The 20139-nt window shown below is 42.2% G+C and overlaps 2 protein-coding genes across 3 annotated transcripts; one reads left to right on the forward strand and one right to left on the reverse strand.

Moving 5' to 3' along the window:
* Window positions 1–1189: 1189 nt before the first annotated feature.
* On the reverse strand, window positions 1190–7256 carry LOC136532304 (uncharacterized). Its single transcript, XM_066524911.1, is given in 7 exon segments — window positions 1190–2582; window positions 3176–3249; window positions 3588–3628; window positions 3630–3766; window positions 3842–3950; window positions 5782–5880; window positions 6221–7256. Coding segments are annotated over 7 exon segments (2370 nt in total). The 5' UTR covers window positions 6971–7256; the 3' UTR covers window positions 1190–1422.
* Window positions 7257–9191: 1935 nt separating this feature from the next.
* On the forward strand, window positions 9192–19634 carry LOC136532307 (light-mediated development protein DET1). 2 transcript variants are annotated; one of them, XR_010778208.1, is made up of 11 exons: window positions 9192–9553; window positions 10605–11029; window positions 11145–11373; window positions 15604–15699; window positions 15966–16034; window positions 16284–16367; window positions 16449–16529; window positions 16605–16769; window positions 17129–17211; window positions 17979–18078; window positions 18383–18400. XR_010778208.1 is itself a non-coding variant. In XM_066524913.1 (11 exons), exons 1-11 carry the CDS (start codon window positions 9473–9475, stop codon window positions 18514–18516), a joined length of 1560 nt encoding a protein of 519 aa, XP_066381010.1. In that variant the 5' UTR covers window positions 9195–9472; the 3' UTR covers window positions 18517–19634. The 2 variants fall into 2 exon arrangements, 1 of the variants encoding a protein (XP_066381010.1); XM_066524913.1 differs by having other exon boundaries at window positions 9195–9553; window positions 17129–17224; window positions 18383–19634.
* Window positions 19635–20139: the final 505 nt, after the last annotated feature.

Here is a 20139-nt window from a genome sequence, read left to right on the forward strand (position 1 = left end):
CGATCAACAGCCTGTTCGGGAGGCCGTATCGTATCGTGGATTATTTACTGCTGGCTGGTTTGGTGTGAGAGAAAAATACTGTTTCTGGCTGGAAATTTACGATCGTGTACGAGCAAGCGAACAGGCTGCAAGTAGTAGAGAAGAAGTAGCTACTACTATCTGCTATTCTGCTGGGTGATACAAGTAGAGTGTAGATTAGTAGTAGATCGATTAGCTAGATCACGCTGCATTGTACATTTTCTGTTTGGATTGGATGAGATGAGAGTATGAGAACAGATTCCATGATGTTCTTGTACATTCATTATGTTTATGGGATTAGGTACTAGGTAGTACCTATATGAGCACAGTTTAAATGAGCAGGTGATATGCTAGCTGGACTATGTCCAGTCAAGAGTCAACTGTCAACACCTTGAATGAACTTAAATTCATACCATTTTCAGCCACTCAACATTCAGTACGCGTAACGATCGCTGCAGTTGAGCTAGTGACAGAAAGAGATTACCGTGCACCAGTACACATAATGCTGATGGAGTTGCTGACTGACGACCTCGGCTAATGTTTTTGTGGCAGGGATTCGTAAGCAAGCAGACAGGACAAACAGGTTCAGGTGAAAGCAGCTAGGCCTTATTCACTTTGCAAATTTTTTGAACTTGATGAATAGTACCACTTTCGTCTTATTTGGCAAATATTGTCTAATCGTGGATCAACTAGGCTCAAAAGATTCATCTCATGATTTCTAACTAAACTGTGTAATTAGTTATTTTTTTTACCTACATTTAATACTCCATACAAACAGCTAAAAATTGATGTGACGGAGAAAGAGTGAAAAAAACTTGGAATTTAGATGGTATCTAAACAAGGCCTAGGTGGAGAGCTCAGGATCCCAGTGGACAGCCATGCATGCCTGGACGTGGGGCCGGTGGAGATTGATTTGAGCATTGAATATACTCCTACTTGGCGTGATCGAGAGTTGTTGGGCGAGTTTAATCCATCTGAGCTTGGGATACAGAGCAGGCGTGCTGCTGCCTGCTGACTGCTAGCTGCTCAGTTGACGCGGATGAGATCGACGGGGTGAGAGCGAGGACGGTTGTTCAGTTCTAGTGTTTGTCTGCATCGTCTTGCCCTTTCATCCATTCATGCTGGGAAAGAAATTCAATTTGTTTCTCTCGTTTTAAAGGAAAAAAAAAAGTGTCTTCGAACTCGCACTGCACATTTACGTGATGATCCTTGACTACCAATCTCCATTACAAGGGTAACTTGATACAATATCTGGAGAATCAGAGGGAGTTTAGACTGGGAATAGCAAGGATTAGAGGCAGGGAAGCAAGAACAGCAAGAGAGGTCGAGTTCTAGATGGAAGGAGGAAGACGACGGGTACGTTTGGGTTCTGTTCGATGCCTTCTCCCGAAGCAGCCTTGGAGTTTATCTCTTCGGCTCCTGTCCAGCGAAGGCCTTGGAAGCCCATCCGCAGACCAGGTTGGAAGCCCATCCGCAGACTAGCTTGGAAGCCCATCCATCGCCCCAGTACATGACATTTCCCTCCGCCCTCAAGCCGGTCTTGAAGCCACCAGGATCCCATGGAGCTTGAGACTTTTCCGCACTACAAAGCAAGCAGCCCATGAACTTGATGATTGTAGCCGCATGCATCATCTGCAGTCTGTGGTGAGCATAATTCTGTTGCATAGATAACCATGGAGGCTTCCACTGTACTTTCTCTATATCAGTCAACAAGTTTGTGCAACTATCTCCAGTTATGAACATCTGTCTGAATGTCAGAACTGAACAAGTGGTGATCTGAATCTTATCACTGATTGTGTATTTACCCACCACAACAAAGCTTCTATGACAGTCAGCAAGTTCGTTCATCTTGCTTTTGCCTAGCAAAGGAGGTGCCCATTGCTTCTGCTCACCAGCTGGGAAACAACTGAAAGATATCCAAGGTTGTGACTGCATCTGGACTGCATCTTTTGGAATATGTAATGGCACTGAGTTTATTTCCAACAAAAAATGAGCTGTCATCAACAGAGATGTTGTAGATGGATCTTCCACTGCCTGAGGATAAAACTGAAGGATCCACATCTCTTTCATCTTGAAATCCACCACCTGGCTATTGGAATTTGCTGTGAGAATATCCGAGTGTGGGTAAACAGCAGCTTGCATCCCCTTACTGAATTGTCCTAAATGGTGCTCAGTCATGCAACTAGTGAACTGAAGAAACTTATCAAATGCACAGCACTGAACTAATCTGGCATAGCACATTTTACCATCATAGCAACACTCCCATTTCTGACATTTGAAATTTAGTAAAATCAAGGGCAGTAACAACTCAACTTCTTTCTTGCACTCGTACATCGCAACAATCTCTATCGGCAAGCCTCCCAGATCATCATGAATATTACAGTTTGCTCCAGTCTTCTGCAGCAACTGAATGAAGCTGGTATACCCTGCAGAAACTGGAGCAAGCCAGCCTCCATCCAACACCACAGTGAGTAGATTGGATCGTATGAGCAGATATATCTGGCATACCACAGTGTTTACTGACTTTAGGTCCAGTCTTTGCGTCCGAGATCCTCTCGCTGCGACTGCGGGCGGGTATTAGAAATATGTATAGAGTAAATTGTACTGTACTCATATTACTTGTACATCAAGCCTCCTCGGCTATGAAAGGTCTCCCCCCCGACCCCCCCGGTAGGGTGTGCGGTGTTTCCCCATCTCTCTATCTCTGTACACCTTTCAGCAATGTTATTACTTAATTATATTGTTCTAGGCTAAATCAAATGGACCAAGAACTGCCAATAGGAAAAGGGCTATAAAAGAAAGTAGATGGATGGACCTGCTTTATGTTTAACAGAATCTTCTATAGATCCCATTCTTAAAAAAACTGATACCCTGACCATATAGCATGGATAAATGGGCAATCATGTGTCTTAAAAACTTTAGGATCATATTGACCTTGGTACTTCTCAATGTGTAGCGGGCATGTAACGCTATAGAAGAAAGTCAAAGTAACATGGGCTCTCGTGTTTGATGGCAGGATTTCTGGGGACACAGCGGAAAAATTCGAATTGCAAAGCATGGAATGATAAGAAGTTGCAATTATATGTTAGGTTCAACATTGCCAATTATTTAAAAAGGACATAACAGTGCTAGGAAGAACTGCAGCGCTTTGACTTACAAACAACATCAGAGCTCTTATAGATATTGTTGACGAGCCTCTGCATCTCCGTGGCCAACCTAGAATTCCGATAGCTGCAGATATCGCCATTTAAAGTTATTAGGACAGGAAACAAAAAGAAATTTGGACAGATGAGTAACGCTTGCTTCAGAAAAAATGAATATATTCTCTTATTTTTGAGAAATTGGCAGAATCAACCATCAGACAATGGTTACTAGAGCATTGTATATTCAGACTAGAAATTATTCTCCATAACATAATCTTCAATATTCAAGCAAAGTGTAATTTGTACTAGTACACGATAACAGAGCATACATGAAAAAATACATTTTGTTGCTTTTATGACTTTGCAGCAGCAAACAATGTCAAATGGATTCAGACAAATATGAGTCAGGTAAGTGTAAGAACATACACTGTTCCAAGATCAACTTGAAAACGAAGACCACTCTCAATTGACCGTTGTGTGGAGCGAACCATTACCAGCTAAGACTTCGAGTTGCATGGTTCTGTAATCATTTTGAATAGAATCAGTCTTATCGACGACGGTTTGGATTTTTGGCTTGTTTTTGTCCAGTACCACCTGCATAGCAAACCAAAGTATTGGATGCAGGAAAAAGAATCTCAAACTAAGTTTGGGAGCCAACATACCAAGTAATCAGATATTACCTGAGCAATAAGGTAAATGATCATCCTGCAAGTTCAAGTGCGCAATATGCCCCACTGTTTCAAAGCCTGTTGGAATTATTACACCTTCAGGGAGTAGTGCCTCTAATACCTACACAATATAATCTAAGGGTCAAAATAGTTAAACAACATGAAATGTACAAAGTAAAAGGAATCATTTGAGATATGACGCTCAATAGAGAGGTATTTCAGGATATGACACTCTACCCCACACATCAGCGGCCCAATGGTGTCATATCCTGTAATGCTCCAAAATATGGAAGACATACAGAAAACTAGGTATAATTTAGATATGACCCTCAATGGAGTGGTAATTCAGGATTGAAATATCCCAAAAAGCAAAATACCCAATGCATAAGCTGTTCATTGAATTTTTTGCACTGATGTGGTTAACGCATTTAATGGACTAATGAACTAGTAACGGTGTGGCAAACTGGCAGCACCTTATTATAGCCCTCATGATCCAGACAATAGACTTGCATCTCCTAACTTCTAGTATGTGATTTTCCAAAATCAATCCATCACATCAAATTTTGGAAACAAAACAAATATTGCACAATTTATATTTCAAATGCTATACTCTCTCTGTCATGGTCGGGAGCACTTACAGGCGCCGCCGGGCCAGGGACATCCGGCGCGACGCAGAACGCGCTGAGGGAGCGCTGCGCGCGCGTGAGGACGCACAGGGTGCGACCACACCGAGTGGCTCAGATGGAAAGTAGAGATAGGCTTCTATTTTCAGTTCCTAGATTATAGGTGCATGCTGCATGCTGCTCACGCAGTTGGGGCCAAAGGCCATATATTCTGTAACAGACTATTGGGAAGGGTCAAGAAAGATATTACCGAACCAATCTCCTAATCTCTTTCTCAACCAAGCCTGCGGCAGGGGCAACCTCGCCGGAGAAGACGACGGACCGAGGCTACGAGTTGCGTAGCCGAGGGCCAGCTACCCGAGGGCTTGACGCCCTTGACACTCTCTGGCTATGTCTTTGAAGCAAAGAGTTGACCGACTTTGTTTATGAGAAAACAAGAAACAGACACCGAGATGTTGAGATAACTCAATCTAACCTGGAAGGACTGAATTTTTTGTCTGATCCTGAATTTGCAAAGGCAGTGTTACCTGGACAATATGCAAGTGTTAGACGCCAACACAAATTAGATGTCTCAAGTGAAATTAAAGATATGTAGTTTTCTTTGCATGTTCTTTTTCTCTCACATGCAGGAGCCCTTTGCATATTCTCATGTTTCATAATTAGAAATACTTTACTCTGTAACTAAAATAGAGGTCCTAACAGTGTCAACGCTTGTGACACATGTCAAATAAGACAGTGGTATTGCCAGGTCTAGGTAACACTGCATGCATGAACCAATTTTATAACCGTACATCTGTTTGCCACTGGAGCAAGCATGACAGTTTTAGCTGAACCTTAGAAATTAGTTAATTAGTGGGATGCAATGCTTATCTGAAGCTGTTATTATAATTGTAAATGGAACAAAAACATCCCATTCCAGAAAGTCTCCACAAATTAGATTGTCATTAGATCTCTCTCAACATTGTTATTAGAATGTAAACGCATCTGATTGAATAATAAAAACTAGAGAAAACCAAAGAATAACTATTTAGAGCTTCTAATTAACCAAGCTGCATAAGTCACCATTGCAGAGCTCACTTATCACCTCCTATGAGCACTCAAGTATATTATATAAAAACCATGTGCGTTACAACTAACAAAGGCTTAGATAAACAATGAGATATGTGATAATCAGGAGGCCTAAACCAAAAACCCACTAGAAAAAAGTAAGCAATTTGTGTAATCCTCAACAGAAAATTCATTTGCAAAACAACAAAAATATTTATCAGCAAACCAAATTTGAAAGCAAATGGTGCTTAGGGATTCAAGTGTAAACAAGTATTAAGATACCTCATGCATCGGCCAGTAGTTGTAGAACAAGGTTAGCTGACAATGTACAAGCTCATAGGCAGATGATCCATTCTGGTGAGTTTCATGGTCTAAAACAACCTGAAAAATAAGTAACTAAAACCAGTAAAGAAATATCCACTACAACAAGATAAGACACATATTAACTAAGTGAGAACAGATTATAAAAGTAAATGAATTACATAGTGTAAATAAATATGTTAGTAAATGAAACTTGGAAATGTTGCTGAATTTCTAGTTGATCATCAAAGGATTCACAATCATGGTCCGCCAAAGTCCGGCGTAGAAGTAGGGTACGAAATTATCAATATCATCCTTGATATGCACCACTTCCTAATAAAACCATAAAGTGAGAAACTACGAATAAGCTATCATGCTAAAGTGAAGCAGCTATGTCAAGTGCAGCAGAAATGAGCAGCACCTTGACGGCCTCTGGGAGCTCATCAACTCCTCTCCCGGGGTATTTCTCGTCCAGCAGCAGCAGCCGGCTGGGGCCAGTCCGCCACGCGCCCCTCCGGAGGCCCTCTTCCCCGACCAACCCCTTCAAATCGTCTTCGTCGCCCTCGCTTCCCTCCCCCACCACCTCCACCACATACACCTTGTCTTCGTCACGCCCACGCGTCGCCTCCTCGTCGCTCTCACTACCCGCCTTCCTCTCCCTCCACTTCCGCGCGGCGGGACTGGGCCGCGAGAGGCGGGCGAGGTTGGGGAAACGCACGAAGCCCCGGGCGTTGAACTCGCGGGCCAGCTTCTCCCGCCGCGCCACCGCGGTGGTCGGCGGGGCCGGGGTGCCCAATTCCTCGGCGGAGAAGCGCGGGGGAGACGGCAGGGAGAGGAGGCCCTGGTCATTGGGGAGGCGGACGACGTTGCGGACGCGGGGCCAGTTGAGGAGGTGGCCCCGGAGGCGGCGCTCGAGTGGCGCGCAGGCGGCGGCGGGGACGCGGAGCGCGGCGAGGTCGAAGGAGCGAGCGAAGGGGTCCGGGTGGTCCGGCGGGGCGCGGCCGCGGCGGAGCGAGGGGCCGTGGAGGGGCGGCGGGGAGTAATCCGAGGAGTAGCAGCAGAGGGTTTTGAGGCTGAGGCGGAGGACGAGGCGGGCGGGGACGGAGCGGCGGAGGCGGGGCAGGAGGAGGCATTGTGGATGGAGGCGGAAGTGGAGGAGCGGTGGTGCCATGGGTAAGGATGTCGGCGAAGCACGACGGAGGACGAGCGGCGACGGCAGCCAATCAGACAGCAGCCATTGCCACGAGGGACCACTGATGCGGTGATGCCGGCGCTCTCTTTCGCCTGCGGCGGGGAGGCCGCCGAATGACACAGGCTGGATTACGGGATTAGGTTGCAACTTTCCGGCGGGTAACGTTTTGGTTGTAATAAAAAAGTCTATTTGTCTACGTTAACTATCGCAGAAGTCAGTTTTTCCTATATCAACCAGAAAACCGGATATAACTCCGTACTTTTTAAATCGTATAAAATAGAAAATGTGTGTTCTCTATGTAATATTACTATTGTTATATCTTATGAACACTTTGTCATAGACAAAATTATACAGAGAATATATATTTTTTTATTTTGATACACTTTTAATTATTTTAAAACTATTTAATAAGTATAAACCTGAATAATTCTATAACTTAGTCATACATGATTCAACGAGCATTAAATTTTTACTACATCTCAAGTATACAATGATTAGTTAATCATAAAAATTTCACCACATTAGGACCACATAAAATGCGGCTATGAATTAATCACAGAAAAGCATAGATCTAAAGCTAGAGCAATTTTTTTTACTAAAGCATACCGCATCGTATGTTTTCCGTGTAGATCTACTCACGTGCAGTCTAACAAATTTGCATTTTCCATTTTATCATTTTTTGTAATTTACTATGATTTTTTTAGAGATTCAACCTAAATAAATATAAGAGAAAAAATCACCTAGAGAAACAGCCGGGAAGGTCATATGTCCGGTTTGAAAAGATGGGGGAGAAGTTATGTCTGGTTTTCTGGAGGAAAATATGACTTTTTGCGATAGTTGAGAGTTGACCTTTTTCTTTGCCCGGCCTGCACATCTACTCCTGCGTATAATATGAACGAGGGTATCGTTTGGTCGCATGCATCTATTCATATAAATTAGGATATCATGTTGTAAAAGTAGATACGTCCAAGTTGAGTTTTACTATTAATGCAGAGTTTTACTATTAATGCAGTATGAGTGGATGTATCGGACGAGTGACATGTCTGCCCTCAAGGTGAAGGGTCTATGCAATTGTACTTGCAACTAAACACATTCACATGTTTATTGCACCCGCAGGCACACCTACCAATGTATCAAACCTAATATTTTTTCGTTTTCAGATGCAATACATCTGCTCATTGTATATGCACACATCCAAGCTATAAATCCTATTTGAGAACCAAACACTTTAAGAGTGTGTTTGAGAGGGCTCCTCAAAATAGCTCCTTCAGAGGAGCCTTGGCTCCTTAAAACAGCTTTAAAATGGCTTCCTCGGAGAAGTTAGAGTTGGAGCTATTTTGAGCCCTACCAAAGGGGACCTAAAAGTCGAACTCGAAGATGAGCCGTCATCGAAGGATGCCCAGGTTGCTACCGACGCACGCATGTGATTCTGTGCAAATGAAGATTGAAAGGTTCAACAGTGGCTTCGTCGATCTCAAGATCCAGCCGACCAATCCCTCAAAAACGTTCGTATATACCTGTGTTTTGTGAGTGGTTGAGTTTGTACTCTTGATTCGAAAAAAAGAAAAATAATGTATTTTCTAACCTAGATTTCGATTACTAGACAACAATTGACAATAGTTCGATGAATATTCTTGGAATAATTTTTTTAAGCTCGACAATTTCTTTGTGAGGCTGAACTAATTGTTTTAGCTTCACAACAAAATTGTTCCACCTTTAAAAATATTTTATTTTGGGGTATCACATCAGTTGTCATATGGGGGTGTTGCATTGGGGGTCGGATACTAATAAAAAAATTACAGAATCCGTTAGTAATCCACGAGACAAATTTATTAAACCTAATTAATCCGTTATTAGCGCATATGTTACTGTAGCACCACATTGTCAAATCATGATCTAATTAGGTTTAAAAGATTTATCTCACAAATTAGTCGTAAATTGTGTAATTAGTTATTTTTTAGTCTATATTTAATATTACGTGCATATATCAAATATTCAATAGATGGGGAGTAAACTTGACGGGAAGAAACAAGGCCATAGTAGTGTGATCTTGTTTCAAAGATCTTATCATATTAGTTTTTTTTTATTGAATCTTTATTATTTGCAGTAATTCTAGATGTGGCCTCGGTCGGTGCTCGGTGGGCTGACACTGGCCTCACATCCCAACCCCTACTGACTAGCGCGCGTCACCGCCGCTCCTCCGCCCCACACTTCCCCACGCCGGCCGCTCCCACCCCGTCTGTCCGTCTCCGTCTCCTGCCGAAAGATCCCCTCCCCTCCCTCCTCGGCTCGCTCCCGTACCCGCAGGCAGCTCTTCTGCCGCTGAGGGGAGAAGAAACCCACGAGCTGCTCACCGTGACCCAGCCCAGCCGGGCAAGGCCACGGCCACTGCCCGTCACGGTGCGGCTCCCGGCCCTCCGATCCCCCCTACCCCCACGCGTGCTATGCTACCGCTGAGGCTACCTCCCGCCGCGCGCTGAGATGGCGCGCTTCTTCCGCAGCGGCAACCTCGCTTCCAGGGTCTTCGACCGGCAGCTCCTCTCCCCGCGCCCCGGCGCCGCAGTACGCTTCCTCCTCCTCACCCTCTGCTCCCTCCTGTCGTTGTGTGTGTGGTCGTGTCTTCTGTCCGGTGCAGTCGACCGGGAACGGCGGATTAGGCCTGGAAAGGGTTAGCTGCGGTTGCTGCTAGTTCGTGTTTGGCCCAAGACTGTGTGAGGATTAGCCTTTTGCTCTGCCTCTGTGAGACTGGTGCGGTGATGTTGCTGCACGACAGCAAGTTCCAGATGGACTATTACACTGTCTTGCTTGCAAAGGACGCTGAAATGCTGGAAGATAACCAAGCCAGATCATGCCTTTCTGAATGCTATTGCTGGGATATGCTTCAACTGATGTCTACCTTGTCCTGCGTCCTGCCAATCTTTTAAGCTATGCTTAGCTCGGAATTATTCAGATCATACATTTGTACAACAATTATCAATTTGAGATCACCTCGTCATCAATATACATGTCTTGTATTTCTGTTTGCTACGTGCTTTATGTTATCATACGGAAAATAAATGCAATACAGTGTCCAACTTGACACTGAAAAGTCTGAAACAGTGTCCTGAATTGTCTGGCCTTTTGCATTGAGTACTTCTGCTATTTATTTTTTTCTTTTTTAACCATGGAAACTGGAGGATGTACTATGGTGGAAATTACTAGTCAAAGTTGTGTTTTGGAGACCCTGTCGATGTCCAAAACAATGAAACATCACTCTTTTGAGATTTGAGGGAGTAACTGAACAATTGATCACTTAGTTTGAAACATTAAAAACATTAAAATAAATAAAAAAATAAATCTTTTATTTAGGTCAGATGATGAGAAGTGAGAAGGTAATAATCTGGATTGACATGATGTTTTTTACATATAGTTCTGTTATGTATGCAAATTCACGCTCATTTCTGTGTGGTTGGGAAATGCTTTTCGTAAAGTCATTTGCTTTGGTGAATGTTGTAATAATGCATATTATTAACAAAAGGTGGTAGCATGCTCTTTAATGTTCAAATTAAAGTCCAATTGTTCTCTGACCAAGTAAAATCTAAGTTTCTTTTGGTTCTTTCCATACTGTTGGCAGGTTAACACTATTAGACAGTTCTACGAGAATTTGGTCCCAAGCTACACTATATATGACATAGATTGCCCAGATTATTCATTTCGCAAGTTCACTGATGATGGGAAATATCTTGTGGCTTTTAGCCGAAATCACCAAAATTTGATTGTATACTGTCCCATCTGGTTGACATATTCATGTAATGAAGACTGTGATTCTCATGATCTTCCAGCAAAAACAAAGAAGTTTGATAGTTTCTTTAAGCAGCTCTACTCAATTCCACCTGCATCCAGCAATGAGTACATTTGCAAGGACTTTTTCCTGTACATGGAATGCAATCAATTTGGTTTATTTGCAACATCAACTGCACAAAGTAATGATTCAACTGCCACTGAGGGTGCAATACACGGGGTGCGATCATTTGAGAAAATAACTTTTTATCTTGTGAGGTACTATTTTTGTCTCAGGAGGAATGAATTTGTTGGGGATCCAAGTTACAATATATTTTGTAACAATTGCTTTCATCGTTTGGGTGGATTAGGACATCTCTATTTGTGTTACCAGGCTAGAAGATGGCGTGATACTGGATGAAAAGGCTTTCTGCAATGATTTTATCAATCTGTCACATAGTATTGGCGCTTACTTGTATGAGGATCTGCTTTGTATTGTTTCTCTGCGGTACCAAACAGTACATATCCTACAGATCCGAGATTCAGGCAACCTTGTTGAGGTACGCAGAATTGGTGCGTTCTGCCGGGAAGATGATGAACTATTTCTTCATTCACATGCCCAGGTATCTGCAGATGTTATACTGCAACTTTGTTGGATTTTTAAGTACTTTACATCATTTATTCTTATTTGGTATAGGATTGTAATTTACATTTGAATTGAACTGATCTGTGCATATTCTTGTTAATATATCAATTTGGACATGTCTAAAGCGTTTTGCATGGTCATCACTCATCAAACAACCACCAATCTATCAGACAGTATCATATATTGTCATAATGCTGATGTATTTATAGAGCTAAGTATGCCACATTATCAGTATCTGTTACATGGAGGAGATCCATCTGTTAGTACCTGCCCTAGTCTGTCTATTTATTAACCAAATAGATGCCCTGGGATTGTCTGCTGGTAATGTTTTATTATGTTTGAAGTATTGCAAAGACACTGACTTTGAATTTTATAGTATATTAGAGATATTTGATAATAGAAAAATAAAACTAGAGCTGTTTTTTTCTCCTATACGTTATAAACTCAAATTCATTTGTTGTTGTCAGCCTCACTCATCATAAAGGATGAAGAGGATTCTGTACTTCTTGCAGTAACAGTGTGATGAGATAATAGAAAACTAGAAATGTAGATGTTTGTGTTACTTCCTCCAATCTCAAATATTAGTGCATCTAAGTTTGTCCTAGTCAAACATGGTAATGTCGCGACAAAGACATATTATGTTAAATTGAATGCATTATATATTATGAAATTATTTTTCATAATTAATCTACTAGTGTTAATTTTGTGTTCTCAATCTATATAATAAATTTTAGGTATTTGTGGTCAAACCGTCAAAGTTAAGTTTGTCTAGGATTAGGAGTATAGAACAAGCCTAGATGGACACTAGAAAACATAGGCGCGGCGTTGCCACGCCGACTTGGGCTCTCCCATCGGAGAACCAGTGGGTACAGTATTTGCTATTGGTCAATTTGTTCTTGTTATTACTTTTTAAGTTCATATCTGTAATGGTTTACAACTGCTAAGTAGAAAGCTGCTAAAAATAAATGGATTGCAGAGCATATACAACTAAATGTCAACAACTAATCATGCACTCATCGCTCTAAATCTATAATATAGAATAGGGAGAAAAGCACATGAAAATATCAACCATGCACCTGATGATATTAACAATAATCCTTAGAAATGTGTCTACTGTCCTCTTAATGCAACACAAAAGCAGAATAATGTTTAGCAACTGAATTTAATAGACCAAAAGCAGAACACAGAACACAACTTCCTTTGAAATCTAAATATAAAACTACAATGTTTTCAATATTCTTAGTACAAATATATGCAGCTCACCTGCATGTTCTTGAGAAAAAACTACAACATAAGTGTAGGCTATTGTGTTGCAAATGAACACACAGCTCAAAGTGGAGGAAAAGTTACAGTGCTAACTCTTGTAGCTTCACCTGTAGCAAAGTGTTGCAGTCTTATGGTAGAAGTGGATTATGAAATCAAAAAATTTGGGTTGATCTTAAGAACTCTGGAACAGAGACAACGTAGTAGGCAGGCAATTGGTTGTGATGACCTTCTGGTATATATTGTTAAGCCATGAGATCCAACTCTGCATCTCAAGAATCATAGCCTAGAATTGCTTCCAACACATGCACAAAATATCAATGTAGTGATGGGGACGCATCCCCCAAAAAAAATTAAGTAATCTGATTCTCACACTATACAAGATTAGAAAAAAATAAAGTGTTCCTGAAATTTTCATTAGCATCTGGTTATGGTAAGGTAAGCTAAAAATAAGGAACTAACCTGTCCCCTTCTTGTAGAACTTGTAACAATGCATCAAATGTAGGAGTAGCCGAATGTATCTCTTATTGATCAGCTAAAACTTCATAGCATCTACAATTTACAGAAATTAGGAAATGCCCAATCAAATAAGGTTCCTTCATTTTAGATTTGATTTTCTGACAAAAACATATTTAGATAAACTTACCAATTGTAGCTGCTGTTAGTCTACAAAAAAAAAAAAAAAAAAAAACGAATCTGCAGTAGATAGCACATTGACATTTATTGGTTCGAACTGCTGGGAGCAGGCGAGGCAAAGGTAGGCAGAGGAGAGGAAGGAGACTGGGCAAGTACCATCCAGCTCCCTGTCTCCTGAGCTTGTCTCTCATCGCGTACATTGTGGAGCCTGTTAGCTATTCCTGCCATCGCTGGATGAAGACCGGTCATTTTAAATAAATAAATAGTAAGCAAGAATTCTGCGAATTTTGGAGTCACTAATCTTCCTACTCATGGAATAACTTTGTGACAAGATTATAACACTTAATTCACATGGACGATCACATATGTTTCAGAAAATTTGCCACACCAAAATAAGCTTATGGCCTTCAGAGAAAAGTATGGTTGGTTGTATATGCAATTATGCATTCAATGAGTTAAGTCGATTAAATTGTATATCGTCAGCAAGCTTGCATCATGCTCCCTACAATTTAAGTCACATTTCTATATTTCACCGAGAATTAGCTCTGTAAGTGCTACTCGGCTACAGCTCCTAAAAACATTAACTATTCAGAGAGCACCTTCCCTTGCAGGCATTTCCTCGAGCAGCTGTTGGGCGTTGTCCATGTGGTCGACCACTCCATCTACTAGGACGCTTGCCGGCGCGCTCTGTGGCGCGGGAAGCCGCATAGGCGCATAGGGGCGCGTAAGGCTGCGTGGCACTGGTGTCGTGGCCTTTTTTCATCGTGTGCATCTTACGCGGCACTGGCGCGGACCCGGGGGTGCAGGTGACAGGTGGCGGCAGGCAGGCATCGGGGATGAGCAGAGGGACGCCGGTGCATTTGGCTTGGGACGGGGCGGAGGATTGGAGCATGGCCGCGGATGAAGCAGCGAGGAGACCGGCACGAGGAGGGGCAGGAGGGGAAGGGAGGTCATAGCATGGTGGACGTGGCGCCATCGCGGTGCTGTGGGATCTCAGTGCACGGCTGATTAGCGCGTGCGGCCACTGGCCAGATCGTGCAGCGGGGACAAGGCTGGGATCGGTGCCTGAGGACGGGTGACCTGGAGTCCTCTGGAAACGATAGCTGCAGTGGGCACGCTCAATGCCCGATCAAAATCCGACGGTGGAGGAAAAGGAGGCGACGTGGCCCAATGAGGTGGCCGAGCTTGGCCTTGATTTCGTCTTTTAGAGATGTATTTATGCATGGAGGAAGTAACTTTCATGTTACCCAATTAGAGGAAAGAACTCCAAGCGCCTCTTTCTGAAGTAGATGTTTGTGTGAGAAATGTAGTTGTTGCTAGACACAAAACAAGTTAATAACTCATTAGGAGATGATTGATTTTCAGGACAAAAGAGGCTGAAAAACTTCAATTTTGCAATCTGAGTTTTGATGGTTCTCAATAGCTCAGCAACTTTTAGTTCTAACTTCAAAAAGAAAAAAAAGGCCAAATTGTCTATATAGCACTCCCTGTGAAACGTTTTGCAAACATACCACCTTCCTTGGCTGGATTAGGGCAGTGCTGTGATTAGATTAGGGACAAACCTGACGATCTAGAGCCCACTCCCCTGCTACAGAACCAGAGAAGATGATTGTTGTGCTGTCTAGCTTCTCCTCTTGCATCTAGCATCTGCTGCTGCATCTAGCACTCACAGCTCGCTCTTCATTGGCCGGCAAGCTCAGTTACATGAACCTGGTGGGGTTCAGTTGCAGCCAAATCGGGCATGGTTTGGAGCTCGATTAAAGTGGGAGACGAGATGGAGATGAGTTGCGGCTGATGCAGGGAACGCTCGGTGGAGGAGCACCTTGAGATTGGGGAAAGAAGAATGGCAGCGATGCACTGGATGGCAAGGGACCTGGTCTGGCCACCGGTGAGCTTAGGTGAGAGAGGGGGAAACCCGTCAGCATCAGGGCAGATAATGGAGTTAATGATGGTGATGATTCTGTACTGATCAAGGCTGTTCATGCAAGATCAGATGGTGCAGTGCTAGACAGAGTAAACTGAGGTGACAAAGTAGTGCTAAACTAGTAATCTGAGATAAAGGAGTGGTATGTTTGCAAACCAGCTTCAAAACAGTGCTATATGTACAATTTGGCCGGGGAAAAAAATATGTGACACTGTATGATATGATTCGTCATTGAAGAAAATAAATATGACAGCATCTGTTCAGATGTGTCTATGTACTCGGAATATTTGATTGTTTATTTTCTGATCCTGAAATTACACATGATATATCTAAATGAGGGAAAAGAGATATGTATGATCTTTTTAATGGATTTGATGCATGCAGACTGGTTATGGGGGTTCTTTTCTTCCTGGCATCAAGCAACGGTTGCTGTCATATATATTTCGCAAGACTTGGAATGAGGTTCCAGATCAGACTTTGGTTAGTTATCTTATTTGAACCATTTGTTTCGATATGTTCATTGTAGGACATGGACATATAATCTGGGATTAAAATTATTATTTAAATAAATTAAGAATGCTATATATCCTATTTAATTTAGCCCCTATTTATCATTCGCAAATGTTTCTACTTTATTTACGCGTAGAGGTTAATGCTTATTTTGGGATGTTGAAATGAAAATATTCTTTTTTCTTATTCTTTCATTATAATACGATTTATTAAAGTAATCTTCTTTTTTTTGGCAGAGGGTCCAGCATCTGAAGAAGAAGTTCTATTTTCACTTCCAAGACTATGTTGATCTTATTATATGGAAGGTACCCATAAAATATTCTTTGCTGTATTTTGTTTTCACTTTGTTCTATCTTCCCCTTTTCTGGTTTGTTGAACAGTTTTTCAATTCTTACAGGCAATTACTGCAGTTCAGTAATTTCCGATAGCTACTTAGCTCTTAGTAATAGCAGGACCTTGATGCCATGGCCTGTGTGGCTGTGTTGTTTTCTAAACACATGATTCACTGTTAAAGATTATTTGCAAGAGGTGCCTACAATATGATATTTGAACAGGTACAGTTTTTGGATCGCCATCACCTATTTATCGAGTTTGGTAGTGTGGATAGAGTTATCAAGTTTGGTAGTGTGGATAGAGGGGTAAGTCATTTTTCCCGTCATCCTGCCGGTAGTGCATATCTGGATGTAATCTAACTGCAAATACGATTTGTATATCTCTAGGTTTCTCGAAGTACTGATCAAAATTTAGCATTCTTTGCTGTGTACAACATGGAGACGACAGATATTGTTTCACTTTACGAGGTACCTATTAGCAGAGAATCAGATATGCATTGCATCGTATTTTTTGTTGTTCTGAGTCTTATAAATTGCTGACAGAATTCATCGGAGGAGCTCTATTCTTTGTTTGAACAATTTTATGACCATTTTCATGCAAATCCACAAGATTCATCACATGGAAAATTTATCTCATCGCACTCCAATGATGTTCATGCTCTTGATCAACTTCGCACTATTAAAAATAAAGCAAGCAGCTCTTCACAGGTAATATTGATAGAACAAGGAGTATGATACATTTTTTCAGAGACCATCTTAGCTCTTTGTTTCACAAGATGTGAACTTGCAAATTTAATATTCCATTGGAATCACCTCATATTTATCTGTTAGTATTCAACTGGTGCTCGTGGGTGTTTATTTTTTATTGTTTCTTATTATTCATTTTGTTAGGCACTTAGTCTTATAGATATTTTGTGATTACTTATGTTTATTTTTTATTGCTTCTTATTATTCATTTTGTTAGGCACTTAGTGTTATAGATATTTTGTGATTACTTATCTTGTTCTGAAGGTGTTATGCTGGAGCTGCTGGTAAATAACTAAATGCTTCTTGTGTTACATTTGCAGTTTGTGAAGAAGATGATGGCGTCATTACCCTACACCTGCCAATCACAGAGTCCTTCACCATACTTTGACCTATCCCTTTTTAGGTATGATGAGAAGGTATGTTCGATGACTTGTTGGAAACATAAAGTATAAGCAATGTATAACACAGCTTGGGCTTTTTATTGGTTGATTGTCACTTGTACAATTTAATTACAGCCATGCTCAAAGTTAAAAACTGAAAATCTATGTCATGTAGGCTTGTTTTTATTTGCTTTATTTGCAATCTGATCTTGGAGATTACATGCACCTAGTGACTCCTGAATGCTCATCTGAAAACTTTTTCTGAACACTGTTGTTATAGTAGAGTTGAGTATTTGCTTTATGTGAAGAGCTTGTAGGAAAATATAATTCACCATTCTATAAAAGGGTTGTTAGTCTAAAGTTTTTGACATCAATATCTAGTCATATGTAAATGTATCTTGTATGGTATGACTCATCAGGGTAGCATTAAGTATACATTTAGTGCATGATTGTTTGTATGTGTGGTACTTCCTGGAAATTTAGTAGCTATATATCCTGCAGTTTGCATTTTGCCGAACCATGGGGAGAGTTACCTTGTTACTTTGAATCATATATTTCTTCAATGTCACGCAAATCTCTAATCAGTGCAGTACGAGGGGAGTAGGAACAAACATTGAAGAAACTTTGCACTTTACACCGTTTTGTTGTTTTTAATGCAGTTTCATACTTTCATGAGACTGTTACTGATCTTCTTGGTTTGCCACAGAAATGGAAGTGTGTGATATTAATTTTCTTTCCCTGTTATGTGATCTGTGGTAATGTTTCGTTCCATTCTCTCTCTTTTTTCCAGCTGATTTCTGCAATTGATCGGCATAGGCATTGCACAGAGCATCCAATAAAATTTATATCGGTGAGGCAACCAAATGTTGTTAAATTTAAGATCAAGCCAGGTAAATCCTTGGTCTTTGGTGTGGTCATGTGCTGAGATTCTAGAGTTAGTTTGTGTGGCAGTTTATAAGCATAAACCGGTATCATGTCAAATAATTCGTGAAGCAACATCACAGTAGTACAGTCATGAATCCCATACCCCATACCTAGCTGTAGGTTAACTCACCTTTGTGACATAATTTAGGGAATATATCACCAGTTTTAGGGCACCGCAAGTAAGAAAGTATAAAATTTATTTTGGCATGTAACTTTGTTTTAGTATTTCTTTGAAGTAACATAATTACATCTTTTTCTTCTATTCTGCAGGTTCAGATTCTGGTGCTTCTGACAGCAGAGCGAAAAGAATCTCATCCTTATTTCACCCATTTTTCCCGCTTGCACTTTCGATTCAAGAGACTTACATGCAGCCAACTGTCGTCAATATTCACTTCAGGAGATAGAAAAAGTATAGCTGTCACCTTAATTGTATTTCTATAAGATTGCAGCACTGCTCGCTGAAAATTCTGGCCATCTGTCGTAGGATGTTTAGCTGGCAGAAGTTACAAATAGGGTTAACAAGAGAGGTCGGTGGTTTCGGAAAATGAGAATCTAGTTTGGTTCCCCTTCCAAACAATTACGTCAATAACTTGATGATGAAAACTTTTATTTTTTAGAAAAAAAATTAAAGGTTAAAAAGGCCTTTTTTATTCTTTGTTTTCGATATTTATTTATTGGAACATTGGAAGCCCTATGTTTGGTTTTTGGTAATTTTAGACAACTAGTGGATTATCCTCCTACTGAGCCCCAGCAGTAGCAGAGAGTCATGCTGCCGCCGCCTCTGACCAAAGGCCGGTCAGCACGCACGGCCATGGCATGGCGGCGTCCCCGGCCGAGGGACGCCCGGATCGGGTCGGCTTCGGCTGGCACTGACCGTCGGAGGTCGTTCCGTTGTTTTTTAAAGTGGCCATCTCCGTGCATGCCAGATGGTTGTCGTCGGTTTATCATATCACATTGACTGGACCGTACGTTGTACGATAATGCTTGGTGTCCGTCCGGACGCCTCCTTGCTGGGCCTGCGAACGGGTGGCCTAGACAATTGCAGCAGTCCGTTCCGTGACTCTTGTCTAGACATTTTAACGGCTTGACTCTCCCGTACCAGATTGTTCCATCGCCCCCACACGTCCCTTTTGTTCCCCTCTGTCCTCCAGGCCTCCACGGCTCCGCTCCCCGATCTCTGACCCGCGCAACGAACCTGTGATGGTGCGCCTCCTCCTCGCCGCCCTCCTTGCCGCATTGCTCCTGCTCTCGCTCGCCTGCCCGGACTCCACCTCGTCACCGCCCGCCACCACCGCGTATGACGAGCTCTGCCTCCGTGGCTTCCCGCATGGCTTGCTCCCGGCCAACACGCGTGCCTATACGCTCGACGCCGGCTTTGGGGACTTTGCTGTCAACCTCCGCTCCAGTTGACGCATCGTGCTGCCCGCGGGCAGTTACTTCGCTGCCTTCAGCGACCGCCTCATGGGCTGCCTTGATGACCACCGCTTCTCGGGCCTCGACGGCATCCGCATCAGGGTCTTCTTCCGCCGGTGGTCCATCACGGGCACCGGCGACCTCCTTTCACTTTGTGGCATGGAGCTCCACAACGATGAGCTCCATTCGTCCAAGCAGCAAGGTGACATTGCGCTAAAAGTGCATGTTTCAAGTGTTTCATTGTTTCAGAGGTATGTTGCAAGTGTTTCGTATGGATGTTGCAAAAGTAGATCGAGATGTTGCATATGTTGAAAGTGTGTTTATTTGAATGTTTCATAAGTTTCGCACATATGTTGCAAGTGTTTTATCTGGATGTTGCGTAAGTGTTGCAAGGGTTTTCAAATGTTTTTTTTGCAAGTGTTTCAGATACATGTTTCAAACGTTTCATCTGTCTTCACACGTATGTTGCAAGTGTTGTATCTAGATGTTTCAAAAACAGATCAGATGTTGCATCTCTCTCCTCGCTTTCTGCTGCCTCGCCTCGGTGGCTATTCTCGATGCTAGTGATGTTCGAGTGGCGTGGGCCTGCATGGGGGTGGGCTGCGTGGGTGAGG

This window comes from Miscanthus floridulus, unplaced genomic scaffold (assembly GCF_019320115.1).
Source record: "Miscanthus floridulus cultivar M001 unplaced genomic scaffold, ASM1932011v1 fs_573_2_3, whole genome shotgun sequence".
Classification (NCBI taxonomy): domain Eukaryota; kingdom Viridiplantae; phylum Streptophyta; class Magnoliopsida; order Poales; family Poaceae; genus Miscanthus; species Miscanthus floridulus.

What these genes read in the sequence shown, in the direction of transcription:
- LOC136532307 (XM_066524913.1), top strand. Translation starts at nt 9,473, where the DNA reads ATGGCGCGCTTCTTCCGCAGCGGCAACCTCGCTTCCAGGGTCTTCGAC. An exon ending in AGGTTCCAGATCAGACTTTG is followed by an intron (nt 15,700 to 15,965) that starts GTTAGTTATCTT and finishes TTTTTTTGGCAG; the next exon opens with AGGGTCCAGCATCTGAAGAA. An exon ending in AAGCAAGCAGCTCTTCACAG is followed by an intron (nt 16,770 to 17,128) that starts GTAATATTGATA and finishes TTACATTTGCAG; the next exon opens with TTTGTGAAGAAGATGATGGC.